The sequence below is a fragment of the Littorina saxatilis genome, linkage group LG15, assembly GCF_037325665.1.
Source record: "Littorina saxatilis isolate snail1 linkage group LG15, US_GU_Lsax_2.0, whole genome shotgun sequence".
Lineage (NCBI taxonomy): Eukaryota > Metazoa > Mollusca > Gastropoda > Littorinimorpha > Littorinidae > Littorina > Littorina saxatilis.
This window is the reverse complement of record NC_090259.1, coordinates 48582858-48609553: the sequence shown is the minus strand read 5'-3', so window position 1 is coordinate 48609553 and position 26696 is coordinate 48582858. Positions and strand designations below refer to the sequence as shown.

At 43.2% G+C, this 26696-nt stretch overlaps 1 protein-coding gene across 2 annotated transcripts in view; it reads right to left on the bottom strand.

Moving 5' to 3' along the window:
* The window catches only part of LOC138949514 (uncharacterized), a 725664-nt gene that overhangs the window by 291903 nt on the left and 407065 nt on the right, over positions 1-26696 (bottom strand). For both annotated transcript variants that reach the window (XM_070321340.1, XM_070321341.1), the window contains exons 14-15: positions 15149-15262; positions 13743-13877 (exon numbers count right to left, since the gene is read on the bottom strand). In XM_070321340.1, the coding sequence (XP_070177441.1) occupies positions 13743-13877; positions 15149-15262 (249 nt within the window). The remainder of the gene's footprint in view (positions 1-13742; positions 13878-15148; positions 15263-26696) is intronic.

The window sequence follows — 26696 nt, the reverse complement described above, 5'->3', positions numbered from 1 at the left end:
CAGACTTTCACATTGAGTAAAACAACAAATTTAACAATGTTTTGATTTAAAAAAAAATTATTATTCATTTTTGTCGTCTTTGGCCCCATTCACTGGGAATCTTACTCAAGGACAAGGATTTTTCTTAGGAATTTGTGTATGTGAAGCTTTCAAGCCCTAGCTTCAGAAACGTTCAAGAAACCTTCAATAATGGATTTTGTTGTGCCTAGTGATGGCTATCCAACCGAGGAATCCTTTCATTCTCCTGATTGCTTGATTCCGTAATGACGTTGTGGAGTTGGTAGTTATGTGAGTGTGTAGTGCCTGCTCTTCGTTGTTTAGTCGGGGGAGGGGGGGTATTGAATCATCTGATCATAAAGTAAGACTTCACTGTGATGTGCAGAGATTTAGTCAGGTACACAAAATTGCTATGCTATCACGAAATTAGATGTTATATCCTCTAGATGGGCAACACAACTACATCAGATTTCATGGTTGGGTTTTCGCAAGTCAGCAACATGTTTTGAAGTTCTCATTGGGTAATCACGGCTGACATCAAACACAGAAAACGTGGGAAAAACATAAATCAATGAACTCACCTTCACTGCATATGGGTCTGCCGAAGTAGCTCCTGCACATATTTAATCAAGTATTCATCTTATTAACATGTTCACACTAGGTATACAAAAATAAAAAATAAAGCACATTCAGACAGGTTTGACCCATTACAGCTGCTGTTCCAGACCAAAGGCCATGTTTCCCCTTACTCTGTGATTGTAATCATAATTATTGTTTATGAATGACTTCAGTTTTTCTAAGTAAATCTCTCGTTGTAATTACTGGTAAATGCATTATCCCAATTAAGATATCCTCATATGTAACCTGCGTAAACTTCATTTCAAGGGTTTAATTTTTTTTTTAACTGGCCAAGAAATTATAAGTATTCCTCAATTATGTTCCTGTCAGCCTCAATGAGGTAATCTTATAAAAAAAATTGTATAAAAAGTAGCATCTTATAATATTCTCACGTGAATTATAGCTAATCAGAAAACTAGTAATACTAGTATTTAATTATAAAAAAAAAATCAAACTGAAAATACAGGCATGCAACATTATCCTTGCTGTTTTGTGATAACCCTTACCATCGACTATTCTATTTCATTTCCATCTTAACAGGCGTAGCACCTCTCTGGAAGCCAAAAGAACACTTTAAATCCACCCCCCACCCCCCAGTACAGTAAACATTGCTGTGCATATTTTTTTTTAAATACAATGCCTGAGTCTCCAGTCGCCTGTTTATGTTGTTGACCTTGTACTTGTAGCTTAGCTGTTCAAGAAACTGTTTCTCTGATCACATGATCAAAATTCAAATACAGAATAAACCAATTTTGATTCTATTTCTTCAATAATAAGTTGAACGTCTTCATATGTAATTGCCACAATTTACAGAGTTTCTGAATAAATACTGCAAGAAAAACCAACAGAGTGAACAGTTTGTAAATATACTAATATACCTATATTTACCTTATGACATGTGTGGTACAGTGGCTGCTAAAACGTCCGTTACACCTGTCTGCGTATATTAGGTGACACTCAGCCCTGATGGAGACTGAAAAAAAGTTCCTTTGTCAGTATACCCTGTGTATGAGTGTGGTCGAGTATGTTCTGGAACTATTAGATTTAGAGCACTCCCTATGACCACACACATGTGCATACGGCAACATATGTTGCACGGAAGGGGGGGGGGGGGGGGGGCTTTTAGAGGTGTAGTTGTTGGACTGTAGTGTAGAGGCTGATTGGCAGTGCTATGGGGTGAGGGTGGTGCTGGGGCGGAGAATATATCGTATGTAATTGAATACTAATACGCATGATCAGTTAGACTCGAGTTAAAAACTATGTTGATCGCCACAGACATTACATAATAGATCCCTGCGCCTTGAGTCCGAGTCTGGAGATACGCGCGCGATATAAGACTTCATATAATAATTAAAAAAAATCACAAGCATGTTACTGTACCTTTCGTTTTGCCATTGAGATTGGTAGAAGGCAATGTTGAGTGGTGAACACAAGTTGCGTTGATCACTGCTTCACCATGTGGTCAATCCCCTTTGATCCGCAGATTGCACCAGCACAAACAACACAGTGTTATGATCGTAAACAGCCCACATGGCCAATAAATCTAAGAAAACAAACACTAGATAGATCTAATCGGAGACCCTGCAAACCGAGTCATGCTTTTGAAATTCAATGAAAATCTGTCTGTCAATGAAGCAGATAGATCTATCCTTGCGATTGTTTTTGCAAGCAGATAAATGTTTGAACTTCACTTATTCCGTTTTCATTCAACAAATTGATATTTTGCAAGATGCATTTCGTGCCAATGAGCTGAACAAACAATCAAAATCAAGCAAGTGGTACATTTCTTGAAGACAAAATTCAGTCACGCAAACAAACTGAAGAAAGAATCTAGCTTACTGCTGTACTGATTTCGCCAAATAAAAGCATTTGCATGCCGAAGTTATTCTTGCTTTGATTCCAATCATTCTAATTGATCTGAATGCAAAAAAATATACGTAAACGAGCTGATCAAAATGAGTAACATTGCACCTGCCTATAGACTGTACTGCGAAAGCGAAGGTCGTCTGCGACTGGAGATTTTGAAGTCGAACAGCGTCGTTTCTTCACTCTCAGCGGTTGTCTTCATCGGAAAAGTGAAAAGCCTGACTTGCAATCTAGCGAAAGACACATTCTGTCTTTCCGTTCGGGCGTTGTTTTTGTGTACAATCTCTGAAAATGTTATTTCGAAAAAGGCGGCCGTCATTGTCTTGGGGTTTCCGCCTCGTGGTGTTTTAAACCGGTTTCAGACCGGAACACACTAAGGAGATGAAAACAAAATGGCAGCCCCCATGAAATCCGAAAGGTCACGGAAAAAAGTCGTGAATACGGCAGTCGACAAGAGTTAGAGAAAACGACAACATTTATCACCAGTGCTGGACTGATCGTGTAACCTCTGCGAACGCCAAGAAGAAGAAGAAGAAGAAGAAGAAGAACATCAAAAAAGGAGTCATTACTTTAGTTCTCTGACAAATCTCCTTTATAATTATCTTCAATTCTGATTTATATATATATATATATATATATATATATATATATATATTTGAACTAGATGAATACCCGCTTCGCCGGGTAGCCGGCTTCGCCGGGAAGAAGTAGAGCGAAGCCGTACCCGGCTTTGCTGGGTGAGTGGTGCACCGTACGCCGGCTTCGCCGGGTACCCGGCTTTGCCGGGTGAGTGGCGCACCGTACGCGATTGACGCCACACGAAGGTAAACTTCTAAAAATAGTAACGGGAATATGGATTGAGCGTTGTGGACAGTGACCTTCTAAAAATAGTAACGGGAATATGGATTGACGCCACACGAAGGATGGGAGATAAACGCAAAACACTGGAGAAGATAAGGAAGAGTTACTGGGAATGGATCTGGGAAGATGAATAGAAAAACCAAAATCGGTTCAGCGCTGCGCGCTGAGAGCACGTGTTGAAAATTCTCATCAACCAGGTTGTGTCCGGGGTCTACCTGAATATGCCCACCAAATTTGACGCAGATCCATCGAGAACTTTGGCCGTGCATCGCGAACACACACACACACACACACACACGTCGTATGTATATATATAGATATGTGTATCAGTAAATCTGTCACGTACTGAGGTTCTGTTCTTGTGTGTGAATATAGTCCGTCATGGCTGGCAGTGGATCCTTCACACCTGAAAGCCAACTCTCTTCGATGGAAGATCTTCGGTGGGTGTGCAGTGTGTGCTTGACTGAAAGTTCTACACCATGGGATTTGGAAACTGAACTTATCACAGGAGACAGCACAGTTCTTATCGACTCAGATGGCATTTGATGGGTTTACTGTGTTCACAGTTTGTATTGACCCAACAACTGTAAAGCACGGCGAGAATTGTATATGTTCGACTTGTTTGCATTAGGAGTCATGTTTCCTGTTTCTGGTGCAAAGTCCGCAGGGCTGAGTGGGGGTCAGTTGATGGTCCAACTTTCGCTTGGGAATAAGTCATTATTTTCCCGGAACACTGAAAGTAGTAAAACAAACCCAAAACGCCCTTCAAACCATGGAGAGCCCAGTCAATAGCCACGGACGTCCACAGACCATGTCTTGTTATGCGAGGAGACACTCTCGAATGAAGATGGAGCTACTCCACCACACCAAGCTGATGATCTTGAGCCCAGCGTTATGCCCAAGACTGCTGACGCTATACCAGTCTCTTTGAAACTGCTGAAGCCAGCTGCACCGCCGTGATTGATACTGGTGGTGATGACATTCACTGTCAGATTGTTGGCGGCAATGATCACTGCGAGCCATACGTGAACAACCGTTATACGCTGCACAGTCAGTTAGTCAAGATGAGACTGATAATATGCCCATACTTGAGGATTCACTTGCAGCAGAGTTGCTGTGTCGTCTATTGGCTGAAGATGACAATATGATACAGTTTGGTCTGTCACCTATGCTTGAAGATACTGCCAGTCCCAGGTCCATCAGGCACCGGTAATTGTACTCCGCTGAGTGTCTACCCAGATGCCATCGATGATATTGAGAATGATAGTAATTTTACCCGCTATTACGAGCTAGTCGTGTGACAGAGAGTTTTCTTGCACACGAGACTGTAGATGTTTCACGACGGCTTTAGCCGGAGTGAAACAGCAGCAGTCGAGTGTGCAAGAAAACTCTCTGTTACACGACTAGCTCGTAATGGCGATTATGTCTCACAGCATAGGCATAGAAAGATATAAATGAGTTTTTGTGGACGAAATAACAGGCACAAAACAAGACTGACAACACAATTGCCTTTTCACACATACCGTACACACGCATGCGCGCAGAAGATAGATCCAATTCGTATCGTGTCTTTTTCTGGTTGAATGCATTTAACAAAGTATCAACCAACGTTTCTGAATCTTTCAATGAAAAAAATAAACTTTTTTTTAACCAAACAGCACAAACCAACGAAAGCTAAACACACAAACACACGCGCGCACTAACACAGATTGAATGCAAAGCGCGAACGAACACGGAGAATTTTTGTAGGTCAGGTCGTGGGAAAGTCCACCCGAAATGTTCCACAGGGGAACTGGTTGTGTTTGGATTGTTCTTTTTCTCACAGTGATGTTGATGTTGTTTACAGTGCAGTTTTGAAAGAATATTTTCCGAATTTGGGGCACACTTTCGTCTTTCGGTTCGTTTATCTTGTCGAAGTAACATTTGAGTGTTTCTAAATCCAAACCTTCCATCACCGCTGGTGCAGATTAGACCTGCCTGACTGTCTGCGTGCGTGTTAGAGCTGAAGACGAAGCCTCAATCGCCAAAGCGTCACCCATCTGTAGGTTCTGAGCATCGGATGTACGTTGATACGTGGTAAGATCCGCACGGAACTGTCTATGCAACTTTTCCTAGGCACAGGTGTAAGGTTCGATCTTTTCTTTGCAATTTCGTCCTCTGTGTACGTAGCAAAGCGTTTCACCATTTTCGGTTTTCGTTGCAGACGACGATAGTGAAAGTAGTACCTATTGTTTTGTTTTGAGCTTTCGTATTCAGGGTTCTTCATTGAAGCTTGGTAAAGGCCGGGAGCTTGTCGTGTAAGTGGAAAGTTGACGAAGCTTTTGAAAACAGGAATTGAATGAAGAAGAAAATGTGGCTTTCAGTTATATACAGGAGAACGGGGTTGGTGTTATTCTTTTACCGTCAAACACTTAGTACACAGATAAAACGTGATTGACTGACCAAGGCCTGTTGGCACACTATTCAGAATGCACAACACAATGTAACAACGCTTTGATACCCATTTTTCTACGTTCGTGATCACTTGAAATGAATACTGAAAACAAAAGTGTTTAAGGTAGTGACTGAATGTATGTAAAGGTAAAAATTTTCAGAAATAAATGCATAATCAAAATAATTGATTTCGGCATCAAAGCGTGTAACATACAATCTTGCACACGTTTGCTTTAGTAGTGGCAAAGAAGGAATGCGTGTGACATTGACTCATCATACAAGCCATCATCTGACGAGTCGGACTCGGACAGCTCAACAGAACACTCTGAAGACAACGAGTCAGAGGCTTCAACGATATGTCCAACTAATGATAGCCGGGCCCGGAACCCGCTTGTGAACGCAACCGTTCTAAACGTCCAAGGAACAAAACTTCGAAGAAGGAAAGTTGGGAGGCTGTGAAGAAAAAGAAACTAAGAATGGAAGGGAAAACCTACACTGGGTCGAAAACCAATGTAGTGACAAGAAAGAACCAAGCAGAGGAGAAACGCTGCCGTGAGCAAGGACCACCTTGTACTTAATCTTTCTGTCTCACTGTCACATCAAAATACAGACATTGCCAGCAAATCATACAAGAGGATAGAACATGGACTAGGAGCAAAGGAAGACGTATGTGGCATCTTTGGTTAATTTTGTACCAACAAAACAGTAAGGGAAACCAGGAACGAGACGGGGAGGCACACTCACCTACGTATTCGAGGAGAAAAAATTCAAGTTTGCAAAGCCATGTTCCAGAATACACTGGACATCGGAGAGTGGTCAGTGCGAAACTGGGTAACAACATCTCACGAAGTGCATGGAATGCTCAAGAGCCCTTCAACAAGGACACAGCACCCCAATACTGCTGCAGCCAAACAAGACAAGGTTCAAACACCGAGGAACTTTCTTGAATCCTTGGCCAAACTGCCTTCACATTATTTCCGGAAGCAGTCACAGAAGTATGGCAATCCGTTTGTAAAGAAATTACGTTTTTTTCCTGTTGATCTAAATAATGAATTATTTAACTAAATAATTCATTATATAGCTAAATAATTCATTATTTAACTAAATAATTCAATATTTTAACAAAAGTAAAAAGTGTGATTGTTGTAATTAAAGAAATCTTTTATTTACTAAACAATTCATTATTTAATTAAAAAAATCCATTCTTTACTATATAATGCATTATATACTATAGAATGTATTGTATACTATAGAATGCATTGTATACTATAGAATGCATTCTATAATATATACTATTCAAAAAAAGAAACGCATAGTTGCTACTTGCCAAATCTGTTTTATTTTTCGAAAAAATTAACAGAAAATCCAATATTTAGATTATTTGTTTGAAATTTGGTATGGACACAGTTGAATGCACACACAGTTCATTTGCATCTTCAAATCAATCAGTCAATCAATACGATTGGGTGCCGAGGCTGTCAAGTCAGTAGGGGGTGTGACTGCCTTGAGCAGCAACAACTGCCCGGCACCTTCTGGGCATGGACTGGATCAGATGCCGGATATCTTGCTGTGGGATGGTGTCCCACTCCTCCTGAAGTGCCTGCAATAGATCGCGGTGATTTGCCGGCGCTTCTTCTCGCCTGCGCACACGTCTGTCCAATTCATCCCAGAGGTGTTCTATCGGGTTCATGTCTGGCGACATGGATGGCAAGGGAAGCACCTGGACATGGTGGTCGGTGAGGAACTGGGTGGTGAGTCGTGCTGTGTGCGGGCGAGCGTTGTCCTGCTGGAATATGGCATCCTGGTCAGCCAGAAGAGGAAGGGCGTGTGGGCGCAGAATTTCCTCCACGTATCGCTGGGCAGTTATGCGCCCTTGGACGTGCACCAGGGTGCTCCTTCCAGCGGTATTGATCACCCCCCACACCATGACGCCTCCACCACCATGAACGGGTGCCTCATCCACACAGTTGGGCGCGTAACGTTCGTTTACTCTCCGGTAGACCCTCCTCCGACCATCATGTCGCTGGAGCAGGAAGTAGGACTCGTCGCTGAACCACACGTGTCTCCAGTGATTCCGGACGGTCCAGCGAAGGTGCTGGTTGCCCCACTGCACTCGGTTCTGGCGATGGCGGCGGGTGAGGACAGCTCCTCTGTGAGGTCTGCGAGCTCTCAAACCAGCTTCATGCAGGCGGTTCCGCACGGTCTGGTCCGATAATCGGTGTGGCCCGGGGAGAGCCTGGACAGAAGATGAGGCCGACAGGAAACGATTCCGGAGGTGGCGGAGCCGTATGAAGCGGTCGTGAGCAGCAGTTGTCGCCCTTGGTCTTCCCGCTCGTGGCAAGTCAGCAACGGAGCCAGTGGCTTGAAACCTGACCCACAGTCTACTGATGGTGCTCTGGGACACGTGGAAGTGCCTGGCGATTGCACTTTGACTTTGGCCTGCTTGTAAACGACCCAATGCAATTTGGCGGTCTTCTCTGCTCAATCGGGCCATCTTTCGTCGCTGAATTGTTGTCTGATTTCTTTGTGGCGAACAATCCGCTTTTATGGGTTTTGGAAGACATGGTGAGAGCTCAATATTCCCCGAGTTTCACGAGATTACACTGAAGCATGACGAGTGGTCATGCCAAATGAGCAATTTTGACATTGTAGCCACTGATAACGCATGCGTCACGTGCAGAGCTCACTTGTGGCAATGGACGAAAGGTCGACGACCAGATAAACATTTTCTGCAGTTTGGTGGATATCCTTGTAGCCATATAACTAAATTAACCAAATATTACAAGCTATGCGTTTCTTTTTTTGAACAGTATAGAATGCATTCTATAACGTTACGAAACTACTACAGGACAGCTCCGCATGGCTCTGTCAGTAAAAGAGGGATTTTTGGCAAATATGAGAGAGAGGGAGGGAGAGAGAGAGAGGAGGAGAGAGAGAGAGAGAGGGAGAGAGAGAGGGAGAGAGAGAGAAACAGAGAGAGACAGAGACACAGAGAGACAGAGAGAGAGAGACACACACACAGAGAGACAGAGAGAGACAGAAACAGAGAGAGAGAGAAACGGAGAGAGAGAGAGAGAGAGGGAGAGAGAGAGAGAGAGAGAGGGAGGGAGAGAGAGAGAGGAGGAGAGAGAGTGGGAGAGGGAGAGAGAGAGAAACAGAGAGAGACAGAGAGACAGAAACAGAGAGAGAAAAACGGAGAGAGAGAGAGAGAAACAGAGAGAGAGAAACGGAGAGAGAGGGAGAGAGAGAGGAAGAGAGAGAGTGGGAGAGGGAGAGAGAGAGAAACACAGAGAGACAGAGACACAGAGAGACAGAGAGAGGGAGACACACAGAGACAGAGAGAGAGAGAAACAGAGAGAGAGAAACGGAGAGAGAGAGAGAAACAGAGAGAAACGGAGAGAGAGAGAGAGAGAGAGAGAGAGGAAGAGAGAGAGAGAGTGGGAGAGGGAGAGAGAGAGAAACAGAGAGAGACAGAGACACAGAGAGACAGAGAGAGAGACACACAGAGAGACAGAAACACAGAGAGAGAAACGGAGAGAGAGAGAGAGAGAGAGGGAGAGAGAGAGGGAGAGAGAGAGAGAAACAGAGAGAGACAGAGACACAGAGAGAGAGAGAGCCACACAGAGAGACAGAGAGAGACAGAAACAGAGAGGGAGAAACAGAGAGGGAGAGAGAGAGAGAGGGAGAGAGAGAGAAACAGAGAGAGACAGAGACACAGAGAGACAGAGAGAGAGAGCCACACAGAGAGACAGAGAGAGACAGAAACAGAGAGAGAGAGAAACAGAGAGAGAGAGAGAGAGAGAGAGAGGGAGAGAGAGGGAGAGAGAGAGAAACAGAGAGAGACAGAGACACAGAGAGACAGAGAGAGAGAGCCACACAGAGAGACAGAGAGAGACAGAAACAGAGAGAGACAGAGACACAGAGAGTTGAGTTTCGTAGCGTTATAGAATGCATTCTATAGTATACAATGCATTATATAGTAAATAATGGATTTTTTTTTATTAAATAATGAATTGTTTAGTAAATAAAAGATTTCTTTAATTACAACAATCACACTTTTTACTTTTGTGTAAATAATGAATTATTTAGTTAAATAATGAATTATTTAGCTATATAATGAATTATTTAGTTAAATAATTTATTATTTAGATCAACAGGAAAAAACGTAATTTCTTTACAAACGGATTGCCATACAGAAGATGTATCTTGAAACTGTGATTGAGTCAAGAACCAAACTAAACGCACTGTTTAATAATAATAATAATAATAATAATAATAACAAGAAGGGCAAAGCCCATACGACTCACATGCTTTACACATTTTTCCTACCAAAATACATGTGACCTTGACCCAAGGTCAAGGTCATCCAAGGTCATGCAACACAAAGCTGTTAATTCAAGACATAGGAAGTACAATGGTGCTTATTGGCTCTTTCTACCATGAGATATGGTCACTTTTAGTGGTTCACTACCTTATTTTGGTCACATTTCATAAGGGTCAAAGTGACCTTGACCTTGATCATATGTGACCAAATGTGTCTCATGATGAAAGCATAACATGTGCCCCACATAATTTTTAAGTTTGAAACAGTTATCTTCCATAGTTCAGGGTCAAGGTCACTTCAAAATATGTATACAATCCAACTTTGAAGAGCTCCTGTGACCTTGACCTTGAAGCAAGGTAAACCAAACTGGTATCAAAAGATGGGGCTTACTTTGCCCTATATATCATATATAGGTGAGGTATTGAATCTCAAAAACTTCAGAGAAAATGGGAAAAATGTGAAAAATAGCTGTTTTTTAGGCAACATTTATGGCCCCTGCGACCTTGACCTTGAAGCAAGGTCAAGATGCTATGTATGTTTTTTGGGGCCTTGTCATCATACACCATCTTGCCAAATTTGGTACTGATAGACTGAATAGTGTCCAAGAAATATCCAACGTTAAAGTTTTCCGGACGGACGGACGGACGGACGGACGACTCGGGTGAGTACATAGACTCACTTTTGCTTCGCATGTGAGTCAATAATAAATGAGCATTTATATAGCGCAACATCATAACTTTACAATTATGCTCTTTGCGCTTGACACATTTAAAATTAAAACACAGTTATACAAGCATTTACATCTACATTCATAGTCAACAACGCTTAATTAAAAGCATACACCATCAAACATACATTACAAAAGATTCTTCCACTAACTAAGTAATAAAAACATGAATAAAATAGGTAGTTTCAGCAGTATCTACTTTGTGATGACAATGGAAAACAGCGCGTGTCAAGACACGTGCTGATCAGGGAAATAAAAGATATGAACATCGCAATTCACAAACCAAAACAAGATGAATGCAACGTGTGCTGTGCATACAAGTACGGAAACATCCCAGAGCATGAGTACCAGGTGTACATTCAACGTAAAGATGAAGCTCGCAAAGAAAAAAAATGGACAAGAGGATTGCTGAAGAGAATGGTGATGTCCAAGTTCTCACCATGGATCTGCAGGTCGTCCTGTTGGCTCCACGTATCTATGCAAATGCCAACTACTTCAAGACCAAACTGTGCTGCCACAACTTCACTTTGTACAATTTGAGTGACAAAGAGGTTGCATGCTACTGTTGGAATGAGTCTGAGGGAGAAGTCAAAACCAACAAGTTCACATCTTGCATTGTGGACTACCTTGAGTCCACAGTTGATGAGACAACCAACACAATCATAATGTACAGTGACGGCTGTGGGTACCAACACCGCAATGTGACCTTGGGAAACGCACTTCTTCACTTCGCAGTTCGCCAGGGAAAGGTCGTCATCCAAAAGTTTCTTGAGAAAGGTCATACCTGAGTGGATGTCGACTCTGTTCACTCAGCTATTGAAAACAAACTGAGGAGAAGGCAGATAGTTTGGCCAGCCGAATACGTTGAAGTCATCACGTCTGCAAGAGAAAGTCAACCTTACAAAGTTGTCCAGGTGGACCACGCATTCTTCAAGGACTTTTCTTATCTCAGATACTACCAAAGCATTCGGCCAGGGACAGCGTCTGGGGATCCACAAGTGGTTGATATCCGCTGCCTCAAGTACCTGCCTGACGGTACCCTTCACTACACGCTCCACTATTCTGATGAGTGGCAGCCTTTGCCACAAAGAAGGAGGAGGGCACATGGTGATCCCGGGGTCATCAACCAGCTCTACAGAGCACGGCTGGCAATCAAAGACACAAAGTGGCAGCACCTTCAGCAACTCAAGGAGGTTCCTCCAGCTGACTTCCACCACTATTACGACGGCCTACCTCATGGTCGCTAAACTCTTCAAGCACATGCGTTGTGGTACTGCATTACCACTAGCTGTTCAAGGAACGTTCGATGTCTGTTTTCACTGAGATATGTGATGTTTTGAATAATTATCCTGTTTTCTAAGCCTATAAGAAAATGGTTTTTATTTTGACTGTTACACATGTATGCAAGCAGAGAAGTTATTAATTTATCAGCTTCAGTTCACACTTAGTTTTTGTTGATTAGGCCAAAAAAAATAATAGGTGTGGTTACGGTAACATAACCAAAAAAAATAGGGTAGGAAGGTAGGCAATCACTTTTTTTTTTTAAACTTTTTTTTCTAATGTGTACAAATTAAACCTACTTGACGGAAATAAGTGTGCGACTCGGGCGCTTTCGCTTTCATTGCGTTTTCTGCACTCGTTTACTTGGTTTTTTTTGGGTATTTTTGTGACAAATGTAATAAAAAGTTATAGGGTCGGCCCCCAAAAATAGGGTAGGTCGGGTTACCGTAACCACACCTATTTTTTTTTTAGGCCTTAAGAACAACGATTACCAGAAGATTGTAAGGATCCTTTAACTCAAGAACGAAGATAAATTGGTTCGTATCATCAACACACAATCAACGATTATGACGAAAGAACAAATTTGTTTGTACTACGTTCTGGGGCCATTGTTTTCCATGTTATGTATGTGAACTTTTAACATTCTTTATGATATGGCTACATTACAAAACCTTGTAAGTCTTAAAAAATGGTCGTGTTCTAAAACGAAAAACTCGTATCTTGCCATTGTGTTGAATAATGTGCGTTTTACATGCTTGAAATTCTATTTGATTATATACAGAACTGTGTTTGTGTTTCTAAATCATGTGCAAAATAAATTGGCTTTTTTTTTATTAAAAGTTATTTTTTGATGACGTTTTTTTGTGTTTTTCTCGAAACGCTAAAAATCGTTACGAGGTTTCAATCAGACAAGGACGACATATAAAGTAGGATTGAAAACGCAAACAACGAAATTGATCATGTATGAAAACTGGTGTGTTTGTAAGGGATCTGTAAGTGTCATTTATTGTTGTTGAATGTTATTGTGAGTGTGTCCCATAAGGTCAGCATTGCTGTTTAAAAAAAAGGTGTCATCGTTCTGTAAACCTCTTGTGAGGCGGAGTGGGGCTTTACGCTCCAGCGTCAAAAACGCCCGAGATAAGGTCAACGTTAAGTTTGTATGAATCAAACAAGACACCCCCCCCCCCCTGTGACCCATAACTTGACAAGTGTCAATCAAACTCAAGTCAAGTTGGGAGATTTACAAACCCTAGAAGTTTGCAAAGTTATCAAGCTCTTGCTTCACAAACATCCGAGATAAACTCATCGTTAAGTTTTTATAAATCGAACATGACCCAGCTGTGACCCAAAATGTTGACACGGGTCAACCAAATTTTGGCCACGTCGGGAGATCGTCAAACCATACAAGTTTCAAAAGTTTAGCATAAAGAACATCCGAGATAACCTGCACGTTATGTGTGTTGACCACAGGGCCAGACGGCCAGACGTCCATACGGACCAACACGGATGAATACTAATATTTACCAATTAGAAAGGTGAGTAAATAAAAAAAGAAATTCACTGTCTACATATTTTGGCCATTTTTGTGGCAGAGAAAAAGTTATCTTTTCTTGGGTTGGTCAACGCTATACTTACTACAAGTGAAGTCTGCGCTGAATACGGTGTATCCATGTTCACAAACACACTGCCCGTTGGTACACTCGAGATTGAGAGCCAGGCATTTGCTTGTTCCTTCGGCGCAATCTCCTCCCGCAAACCCCACCTGTGAATCTGTACCACACCACAATGCAAGGCATCATATCTATACCACACCACAATGCAAGTCATCACATCTGTACCGCACCACAATGCAAGGCATTACATCTGCACCACACCACAATGCGAGGCATCATATCTGTACCACACCACAATGCAAGGCATCACATCTATACCACACCACAATGCAAGGCATCACATCTATACCACACCACAATGTAATGCATCACATCTGTACCACACCACAATGCAAGGCATCACATCTGCACCACACCACAATGCAAGGCATCACATCTATACCACACCACAATGCAAGGCATCACATCTGTACCACACCACAATGCAAGTCATCACATCTGTACCACACCACAATGCAAGGCATCACATCTGTACCACACCACAATGCAAGACATCACATCTGTACCACACCAGATAGATAGATAGATAGATAGATAATTTATTGCCAAGTGTACAATACATGAATGAACATAAAAAATACACGAGGAAAGCAGCTTGCTGTGTGATAAAAACAAAAATAAATAGCATTCATACATCACTGGCGCATAGCATCATACATACATGGGTAGGACAATTTGGTATCACAGTAACTAATACATACACTATACAGACATGGTGAGAACTATGAAACTCTAAGAGCTATCGGAACCACAATAAAAGTACGCAGAATAAGATAGGATCCCCCCCCCCCCCCACTATCAACTACTGTAAGAACTGAACATGTTCCATACTGATAAAATGTACCTCTAAAACGGCACATAAAAATAAACTCTTCCAACACATCACAGTGGTTAAAGAACGACTAAAACTACTAAAACATACTAGATGTGTATTCCGGTAATATAACCAGCTGCTAAAACATAGTCTGGCTTCATCGCGTCACAGTGGTGTCACCATACTAAAACCCACTCTATATATCACAGTATGTAATGTCAGCTACTAAAAGCATACTCCTAGAGCATCCTAAAACGTGTCACAATCTGTAGAGTTCATTTACCGGTTATTAAAAGCCAGGACAGCCTGGGGGTAGAAACTGTTTCTGAGTCTTGCCGTACGGCATCTGAGGGTTCTGAGCCTGCGCCCTGAGAGCAGAGGCTGGAAGGCATCACATCTATACCACACCACAATGCAAGGCATCACATCTGTACAACACCACAATGCAAGGCATTACATCTGCACCACACCACATTGCAAGGCTTTCATTTGTACCAGAGAGAGACAAGGAGAAAGAGAGAGAGAGAAACAGACAGACAGACTCAAAGTCTCACCACATAAGCCACTTGATCCACCACAGACACATTTTTTGCCGCCAGCAACCAAATTGCACTGGGATCCGGCCGGGCAGTCCAGAGTGTCGGCACACGCGTCTCCAACTAGAAGCTCTGCAAACCAATCATTAAACTCTCCAGGAACAGGAACAAGAGTTAAGTTATCTGCATAAGGAAGACGTATAGATGTCACTTAACATACGCTAAACAAGAGCATGTTTGAAATGACGTACGCCAGAAACAGGGCAAAGTATTGGAAACAAGAAGACCACATGCTTGTACGACTCATCGTCGTCTTAACCAAACTAGTGTGGCGGGATTGCCGTCAACACGATACAGTTTGCAACAGTAACGACAATTCAGAGTAGAATCTGGGTTGTTGTTGCTAGTGCCAGCTTTCCCTGATATATTATAGAACGTAAGCAATAATGTTATTTAGGATTTCAGTGAGGACTGAGTTCGTAGTTTCGCTATTGGCAATGTCCGCCATGTTTGTTTACTCGACAAGTTCGATGCGGGAAAGAGGATGAAACATTAACAAACCTGTTGTTATATTGTTATTTGACTAGTTGAACGTTTGAAATAGGAGGAATAGGTATAATAAAGGTGTTATCGGGTTATTAGTAACCCGTTTCAATGCTCGGTAGAAGATGCGATCGGCCTAGTAACCGTCGTAAGTTGTGTTCTACCGGTCAACGGTCCGACGATCAGAATGTATAGAATAGTAATTCAGCGAGTGAGTAAAGTTCTTAAGAAGAGAATAATATTGTAAAGTAAGTAAATATGTCGAAATGTTAATGAAACGATGTCTACGGACATCGTAATTGTGAGGAAACAAGAGATAAAGAGGGACTATATGTTTGCTGTGGACGAGTTTGTGAGAGAGTCGGCCATGGTTGCCATTATAGCCAATGCGAGACATCCTTACAGTATTTTGTGTTGCTATGCAAGGGGGGGGGGGGGGGGTTATAAAACACTTGGGAGCCAGAATGTCAATCAATCAATCAATCAATCAATAGAATTTATTTCCAAAATGCAAAAGCACATGATTTTGTTTTGAATGTTGCACATGTATGCAAGCAGTCATTAGGCTTTCGAGGTTTTGCAGATACATTCACTAGCGTACGGCGGATTGGTAGCAGTAAAGAATTTCGAGATTCTCTGTTATCTAAATAGGCAGAGTAGGAGTACAGTAGTTTCAAAGGACGATCCACAACATTCGGGCCGGTCAAACTGTCTGGTTCCGAAAGATCCAAAAGAAAGATAGGAGAAAAGTCATCGTAGCTAGATAGAAAATAAACCAAATCGGACCGGTTAGGTCCGACAATCTTAGATAGTTAGGCGGGCTTTAAAATAGAGGACGTGCGTGCGCTTGTTAAACCCATTGCAGTCGGGTTTGGACATCGCATTGTACGTTCATAAATAGGCGTAGCACTTTGTAGTTAGGGTCAAGCTTTCGTTGGCGAGATAGCTAGGGCTTCGGCCTAGGTTTCACAATGAAATAAAGTAGAACTTAGAAGTCTTAGACAACCGTTGTAATACATTTTTAGCCTGGTGAGGAACTGTTCTTCCGTTTGTAACCAGAAAAACAAGTAGCATCCTTTTCGGAATGTTATCTATCCAAACTATAGTTAGTTAGGGAACAAATAATTATATCCTGTTCGGGATCAAATATAGCTAGTTAGGCGCAGAGCTGCAAAACCTCCACGTAGTTAGAGAGCGCGGGGTTGGGAGATTAGGTGCCTTTTCGTAATAAATACTTTTTACCTGGTACTTTTGATTTGTATGACATGTAATTTTGTATTGATGTACGATATCTATGCTGGTCACTTGAATTTTTTGTAAAATAAACCGTTGATTAGAATTATACAATCGAAGTGTGGACTCCCTTTCTGTCTGGTTGACGTTCAGGTTGATTGAGTTCTTGTTCAGTTACTGTAGAATTAGTTTTGACCAGTCAAGCCGGATTCTTAGGAAAATAAAAGAGATAGCAGTAGACTAGGATTAGATTTGCATTGCACTGGGGTATAGGAGAACACAACGCGAGGTAACAACATCACATAAAATAACAACGATTGCATGCATTAGTTTACAACGTTGGGCAGAGAGAAACATTTAGGCAAAATATCTCTCTCTGTTCCTCTTCACAACTTTTACTAGTTCTCTCCGGCAATTAGCTTAGACATAACAATGTAGTAAGCTGTAGAATTAGGAGAACTGCCACAATATGAATAAGAAGAAAATTAATTGCTGCTCTAGCTTTATTAGTTTTCAAAGAAACTGAAAATCTCCTACTTATCAACTCCACTTTGACCTTCAAGATTGACCCAGCTCAGGCGCACTTGGGTCATGACTAGAGATCATCAAACACTAAAAGTGTATGCAATTAAAACATTCAAGAAAATAATTTAAAAATAAAATGTTGGAATTTGGTAAATCTTATTGTCCTTGGGGAATTGCGCGAAAGGAAAGCCCAAGGTTACAGTGTAATTAAACAATCAAAAATGGAGAAAAAAAGCGTTCAGCAGCCTTTACAAGTTGATATGAAAAAAGGCCTCAAATACGTTCAAACTGCGAAAAAAATTGTTATCAAACTCTAACACCGTTAAACGGACCTGTCATGGTTCAGAAAAATATTGCTTATGTTCTGAAGTCAATTGATTTAGCGAATCTTTCTTTGATTCTTAAAAGTCATTTCAGATTTTTTTTGAATGATTAACGGTTAGTATTTTACAATATATCGTAAACAAATATCTCGATAAGTTTTGGTAAGAAGACGCAGGTGCAAAGAATGTGGTACCAGGATATGTGTGGTAAGTAAGGATGTATTTATTTGTTGAAAGCAAATTTATAATGCACATTTAATCTGTTTAGCAACATAAACGAAAGCATGGTGCAGTGCCGCTTGTTGTGGGTCTATCTTTTCGCAGCAGATGCGTAACAATTAGGATCTTAGTTGGATAAAAACGCTCGGAACCAGAGCAGGTTTGCCTTGGGTTCCCCGAGTGTGAATGATCGACGGGTTGTTTGACATTTATAACGAATCATGATTGTAGTCTACTGGAAGGCATCATCTGTTTCTGAATTTATCATCTGTTATGATTGAGCAGTCGGATCGCCTCATATGAATCGTCTATTAAATGTTAAACTGAAAAAGGGCAGCCATGCGTACACACTAGCTTCTATTGGTAAGGCTAGTATTTCATAGAAATCACAAATGCCAGATTAGCAATAGTTCTCAAGATCGCATTTCAGTTTTAGTGGCAAACTTGCAGATCTATCCAAACCGGCATCGTGCCTTTATTGAAGGCCTTTAGGGTTAAATTACCCAAAATAGATCGGAGTTGGGGTCAGTTTTATAGTATTTCAATTTTGTACGGCAGTTTTATTTAAAGATAGTGTAGTGGATACAGAGACATACAATGACATGTCTCTGGTGAAGACAACAGTTATGTGGATGTAATTTGTTGGTAATACTACAATTAATGTTCTTTAGTTAGTAGATTGTATACGTTTTATTCAGAGGGTCACTTTTGATGTGTTGACACTCAAGTCATACTTAATTAACAACACCTGTATCAGTAAAAATTAACTTAGAAGCCAACAAAAGTAAACTTTGACACGTTTTGGGGCTTTTTTTTTCGTTTGTTTTTCTCGGGTTGCCAGGCACAATCATCATTGTGGGGCTTTTAATGAATAACATGCTTCCGTCCACTCACAATATATTTTCTTTCATCTTTCAACATTTACCACTCAAAAAGTATTAAGATTCATGAAACAAATGAAAGGCATCTACGAATATATATAAATACATAATTGACCACTCTCATTTGGTATACATTCTGACAATTCATTACAAAGACATCTTTCTGATGTAAGTAACAACTACAAGGCATACCTGTATTCACAACATTAGGACAAAACAGACAGATATAAACAACATAACATTGAAATAGAAGTTATACCGGAACATGCAACACGCCGATTACAGTACTGATAGAGAGAGAGAGGGGGGGAGAGAAAGAGAGAGAAGGAGAGAGAGAGAGAGAGAGAGAGAGAGAGAGAGAGAGAGAGAGAGAGAGAGAGAGAGAAAGAGAGAGAGAGAGAGAGAGAGAGAGAGAGAGAGAGAGAGAGAGAGAGAGAGAGACTAAGAAACTCTGCAGTCAGTGTAATTTTTGCACGGTTATGCTGCAACTTCTGTCTCTACAGGGGGGGGAGAGAGAGAGAGGGAGAGAGAGAGAGAAATAGAGAGAGAGAGAGAGAGAGAGAGAGAGAGAGAGAGAGAGAGAGAGAGAGAGAGAGAGAGAGAGATTCAAATGTTTTTCTTACAAACGGACGATAATTTAATACGAAGCCAAATCCTTCAACCCTTTCCACATCATTACGTGTTTACCACGCCCCCCCCCCCCCCTACCCTCCCCCCCCCGTCCCTGTTGGCTGTTTTGAAATGCTCCACCGCGCGCCCAGTCTTGGCTCATAACCTTGTGCACGCAAGTCACACTGGGTTCACGTACAGGGCCTGGTTAATCACACTGCTTCTGAACTTGTGTACTCACTACAGTTGGACAGCAAGTCACACTGGGTTCACGTACAGGGCCTGGTTAATCAAACTGCTTCTGAACTTGTGTACTCACTACAGTTGGACAGCAAGTAACACTGGGTTCACGTACAGGGCCTGGTTAATCATACTGCTTCTGAACTTGTGTACTCACTACAGTTGGACAGCAAGTCACACTGGGTTCACGTACAGGGCCTGGTTAATCACACTGCTTCTGAACTTGTGTACTCACTACAGTTGGACAGCAAGTCACACTGGGTTCACGTACAGGGCCTGGTTAATCATACTGCTTCTGAACTTGTGTACTCACTACAGTTGGACAGCAAGTCACACTGGGTTCACGTACAGGGCCTGGTTAATCACACTGCTTCTGAACTTGTGTACTCACTACAGTTGGACAGCAAGTCACACTGGGTTCACGTACAGGGCCTGGTTAATCACACTGCTTCTGAACTTGTGTACTCACTACAGTTGGACAGCAAGTCACACTGGGTTCACGTACAGGGCCTGGTTAATCATACTGCTTCTGAACTTGTGTACTCACTACAGTTGGACAGCAAGTCACACTGGGTTCACGTACAGGGCCTGGTTAATCAGACTGCTTCTGAACTTGTGTACTCACTACAGTTGGACAGCAAGTCACACTGGGTTCACGTACAGGGCCTGGTTAATCACACTGCTTCTGAACTTGTGTACTCACTACAGTTGGACAGCAAGTCACACTGGGTTCACGTACAGGGCCTGGTTAATCACACTGCTTCTGAACTTGTGTACTCACTACAGTTGGACAGCAAGTCACACTGGGTTCACGTACAGGGCCTGGTTAATCACACTGCTTCTGAACTTGTGTACTCACTACAGTTGGACAGCAAGTCACACTGGGTTCACGTACAGGGCCTGGTTAATCACACTGCTTCTGAACTTGTGTACTCACTACAGTTGGACAGCAAGTCACACTGGGTTCACGTACAGGGCCTGGTTAATCACACTGCTTCTGAACTTGTGTACTCACTACAGTTGGACAGCAAGTCACACTGGGTTCACGTACAGGGCCTGGTTAATCATACTGCTTCTGAACTTGTGTACTCACTACAGTTGGACAGCAAGTCACACTGGGTTCACGTACAGGGCCTGGTTAATCATAGTGCTTCTGAACTTGTGTACTCACTACAGTTGGACAGCAAGTCACACTGGGTTCACGTACAGGGCCTGGTTAATCATACTGCTTCTGAACTTGTGTACTCACTACAGTTGGACAGCAAGTCACACTGGGTTCACGTACAGGGCCTGGTTAATCATAGTGCTTCTGAACTTGTGTACTCACTACAGTTGGACAGCAAGTCACACTGGGTTCACGTACAGGGCCTGGTTAATCATACTGCTTCTGAACTTGTGTACTCACTACAGTTGGACAGCAAGTCACACTGGGTTCACGTACAGGGCCTGGTTAATCATACTGCTTCTGAACTTGTGTACTCACTACAGTTGGACAGCAAGTCACACTGGGTTCACGTACAGGGCCTGGTTAATCATACTGCTTCTGAACTTGTGTACTCACTACAGTTGGACAGCAAGTCACACTGGGTTCACGTACAGGGCCTGGTTAATCATACTGCTTCTGAACTTGTGTACTCACTACAGTTGGACAGCAAGTCACACTGGGTTCACGTACAGGGCCTGGTTAATCATACTGCTTCTGAACTTGTGTACTCACTACAGTTGGACAGCAAGTCACACTGGGTTCACGTACAGGGCCTGGTTAATCATACTGCTTCTGAACTTGTGTACTCACTACAGTTGGACAGCAAGTCACACTGGGTTCACGTACAGGGCCTGGTTAATCACACTGCTTCTGAACTTGTGTACTCACTACAGTTGGACAGCAAGTCACACTGGGTTCACGTACAGGGCCTGGTTAATCACACTGCTTCTGAACTTGTGTACTCACTACAGTTGGACAGCAAGTCACACTGGGTTCACGTACAGGGCCTGGTTAATCATACTGCTTCTGAACTTGTGTACTCACTACAGTTGGACAGCAAGTCACACTGGGTTCACGTACAGGGCCTGGTTAATCATACTGCTTCTGAACTTGTGTACTCACTACAGTTGGACAGCAAGTCACACTGGGTTCACGTACAGGGCCTGGTTAATCATACTGCTTCTGAACTTGTGTACTCACTACAGTTGGACAGCAAGTCACACTGGGTTCACGTACAGGGCCTGGTTAATCATACTGCTTCTGAACTTGTGTACTCACTACAGTTGGACAGCAAGTCACACTGGGTTCACGTACAGGGCCTGGTTAATCATACTGCTTCTGAACTTGTGTACTCACTACAGTTGGACAGCAAGTCACACTGGGTTCACGTACAGGGCCTGGTTAATCATACTGCTTCTGAACTTGTGTACTCACTACAGTTGGACAGCAAGTCACACTGGGTTCACGTACAGGGCCTGGTTAATCACACTGCTTCTGAACTTGTGTACTCACTACAGTTGGACAGCAAGTCACACTGGGTTCACGTACAGGGCCTGGTTAATCACACTGCTTCTGAACTTGTGTACTCACTACAGTTGGACAGCAAGTCACACTGGGTTCACGTACAGGGCCTGGTTAATCATACTGCTTCTGAACTTGTGTACTCACTACAGTTGGACAGCAAGTCACACTGGGTTCACGTACAGGGCCTGGTTAATCATACTGCTTCTGAACTTGTGTACTCACTACAGTTGGACAGCAAGTCACACTGGGTTCACGTACAGGGCCTGGTTAATCATACTGCTTCTGAACTTGTGTACTCACTACAGTTGGACAGCAAGTCACACTGGGTTCACGTACAGGGCCTGGTTAATCATACTGCTTCTGAACTTGTGTACTCACTACAGTTGGACAGCAAGTCACACTGGGTTCACGTACAGGGCCTGGTTAATCATACTGCTTCTGAACTTGTGTACTCACTACAGTTGGACAGCAAGTCACACTGGGTTCACGTACAGGGCCTGGTTAATCATACTGCTTCTGAACTTGTGTACTCACTACAGTTGGACAGCAAGTCACACTGGGTTCACGTACAGGGCCTGGTTAATCATACTGCTTCTGAACTTGTGTACTCACTACAGTTGGACAGCAAGTCACACTGGGTTCACGTACAGGGCCTGGTTAATCATACTGCTTCTGAACTTGTGTACTCACTACAGTTGGACAGCAAGTCACACTGGGTTCACGTACAGGGCCTGGTTAATCATACTGCTTCTGAACTTGTGTACTCACTACAGTTGGACAGCAAGTCACACTGGGTTCACGTACAGGGCCTGGTTAATCATACTGCTTCTGAACTTGTGTACTCACTACAGTTGGACAGCAAGTCACACTGGGTTCACGTACAGGGCCTGGTTAATCATACTGCTTCTGAACTTGTGTACTCACTACAGTTGGACAGCAAGTCACACTGGGTTCACGTACAGGGCCTGGTTAATCATACTGCTTCTGAACTTGTGTACTCACTACAGTTGGACAGCAAGTCACACTGGGTTCACGTACAGGGCCTGGTTAATCATACTGCTTCTGAACTTGTGTACTCACTACAGTTGGACAGCAAGTCACACTGGGTTCACGTACAGGGCCTGGTTAATCATACTGCTTCTGAACTTGTGTACTCACTACAGTTGGACAGCAAGTCACACTGGGTTCACGTACAGGGCCTGGTTAATCATACTGCTTCTGAACTTGTGTACTCACTACAGTTGGACAGCAAGTCACACTGGGTTCACGTACAGGGCCTGGTTAATCATACTGCTTCTGAACTTGTGTACTCACTACAGTTGGACAGCAAGTCACACTGGGTTCACGTACAGGGCCTGGTTAATCATACTGCTTCTGAACTTGTGTACTCACTACAGTTGGACAGCAAGTCACACTGGGTTCACGTACAGGGCCTGGTTAATCATACTGCTTCTGAACTTGTGTACTCACTACAGTTGGACAGCAAGTCACACTGGGTTCACGTACAGGGCCTGGTTAATCATACTGCTTCTGAACTTGTGTACTCACTACAGTTGGACAGCAAGTCACACTGGGTTCACGTACAGGGCCTGGTTAATCATACTGCTTCTGAACTTGTGTACTCACTACAGTTGGACAGCAAGTCACACTGGGTTCACGTACAGGGCCTGGTTAATCATACTGCTTCTGAACTTGTGTACTCACTACAGTTGGACAGCAAGTCACACTGGGTTCACGTACAGGGCCTGGTTAATCATACTGCTTCTGAACTTGTGTACTCACTACAGTTGGACAGCAAGTCACACTGGGTTCACGTACAGGGCCTGGTTAATCATACTGCTTCTGAACTTGTGTACTCACTACAGTTGGACAGCAAGTCACACTGGGTTCACGTACAGGGCCTGGTTAATCATACTGCTTCTGAACTTGTGTACTCACTACAGTTGGACAGCAAGTCACACTGGGTTCACGTACAGGGCCTGGTTAATCATACTGCTTCTGAACTTGTGTACTCACTACAGTTGGACAGCAAGTCACACTGGGTTCACGTACAGGGCCTGGTTAATCATACTGCTTCTGAACTTGTGTACTCACTACAGTTGGACAGCAAGTCACACTGGGTTCACGTACAGGGCCTGGTTAATCACACTGCTTCTGAACTTGTGTACTCACTACAGTTGGACAGCAAGTCACACTGGGTTCACGTACAGGGCCTGGTTAATCACACTGCTTCTGAACTTGTGTACTCACTACAGTTGGACAGCAAGTCACACTGGGTTCACGTACAGGGCCTGGTTAATCACACTGCTTCTGAACTTGTGTACTCACTACAGTTGGACAGCAAGTCACACTGGGTTCACGTACAGGGCCTGGTTAATCATACTGCTTCTGAACTTGTGTACTCACTACAGTTGGACAGCAAGTCACACTGGGTTCACGTACAGGGCCTGGTTAATCATACTGCTTCTGAACTTGTGTACTCACTACAGTTGGACAGCAAGTCACACTGGGTTCACGTACAGGGCCTGGTTAATCATACTGCTTCTGAACTTGTGTACTCACTACAGTTGGACAGCAAGTCACACTGGGTTCACGTACAGGGCCTGGTTAATCATACTGCTTCTGAACTTGTGTACTCACTACAGTTGGACAGCAAGTCACACTGGGTTCACGTACAGGGCCTGGTTAATCATACTGCTTCTGAACTTGTGTACTCACTACAGTTGGACAGCAAGTCACACTGGGTTCACGTACAGGGCCTGGTTAATCATACTGCTTCTGAACTTGTGTACTCACTACAGTTGGACAGCAAGTCACACTGGGTTCACGTACAGGGCCTGGTTAATCACACTGCTTCTGAACTTGTGTACTCACTACAGTTGGACAGCAAGTCACACTGGGTTCACGTACAGGGCCTGGTTAATCATACTGCTTCTGAACTTGTGTACTCACTACAGTTGGACAGCAAGTCACACTGGGTTCACGTACAGGGCCTGGTTAATCATACTGCTTCTGAACTTGTGTACTCACTACAGTTGGACAGCAAGTCACACTGGGTTCACGTACAGGGCCTGGTTAATCATACTGCTTCTGAACTTGTGTACTCACTACAGTTGGACAGCAAGTCACACTGGGTTCACGTACAGGGCCTGGTTAATCATACTGCTTCTGAACTTGTGTACTCACTACAGTTGGACAGCAAGTCACACTGGGTTCACGTACAGGGCCTGGTTAATCATACTGCTTCTGAACTTGTGTACTCACTACAGTTGGACAGCAAGTCACACTGGGTTCACGTACAGGGCCTGGTTAATCATACTGCTTCTGAACTTGTGTACTCACTACAGTTGGACAGCAAGTCACACTGGGTTCACGTACAGGGCCTGGTTAATCATACTGCTTCTGAACTTGTGTACTCACTACAGTTGGACAGCAAGTCACACTGGGTTCACGTACAGGGCCTGGTTAATCATACTGCTTCTGAACTTGTGTACTCACTACAGTTGGACAGCAAGTCACACTGGGTTCACGTACAGGGCCTGGTTAATCATACTGCTTCTGAACTTGTGTACTCACTACAGTTGGACAGCAAGTCACACTGGGTTCACGTACAGGGCCTGGTTAATCATACTGCTTCTGAACTTGTGTACTCACTACAGTTGGACAGCAAGTCACACTGGGTTCACGTACAGGGCCTGGTTAATCACACTGCTTCTGAACTTGTGTACTCACTACAGTTGGACAGCAAGTCACACTGGGTTCACGTACAGGGCCTGGTTAATCACACTGCTTCTGAACTTGTGTACTCACTACAGTTGGACAGCAAGTCACACTGGGTTCACGTACAGGGCCTGGTTAATCATACTGCTTCTGAACTTGTGTACTCACTACAGTTGGACAGCAAGTCACACTGGGTTCACGTACAGGGCCTGGTTAATCATACTGCTTCTGAACTTGTGTACTCACTACAGTTGGACAGCAAGTCACACTGGGTTCACGTACAGGGCCTGGTTAATCATACTGCTTCTGAACTTGTGTACTCACTACAGTTGGACAGCAAGTCACACTGGGTTCACGTACAGGGCCTGGTTAATCACACTGCTTCTGAACTTGTGTACTCACTACAGTTGGACAGCAAGTCACACTGGGTTCACGTACAGGGCCTGGTTAATCATACTGCTTCTGAACTTGTGTACTCACTACAGTTGGACAGCAAGTCACACTGGGTTCACGTACAGGGCCTGGTTAATCATACTGCTTCTGAACTTGTGTACTCACTACAGTTGGACAGCAAGTCACACTGGGTTCACGTACAGGGCCTGGTTAATCATACTGCTTCTGAACTTGTGTACTCACTACAGTTGGACAGCAAGTCACACTGGGTTCACGTACAGGGCCTGGTTAATCATACTGCTTCTGAACTTGTGTACTCACTACAGTTGGACAGCAAGTCACACTGGGTTCACGTACAGGGCCTGGTTAAT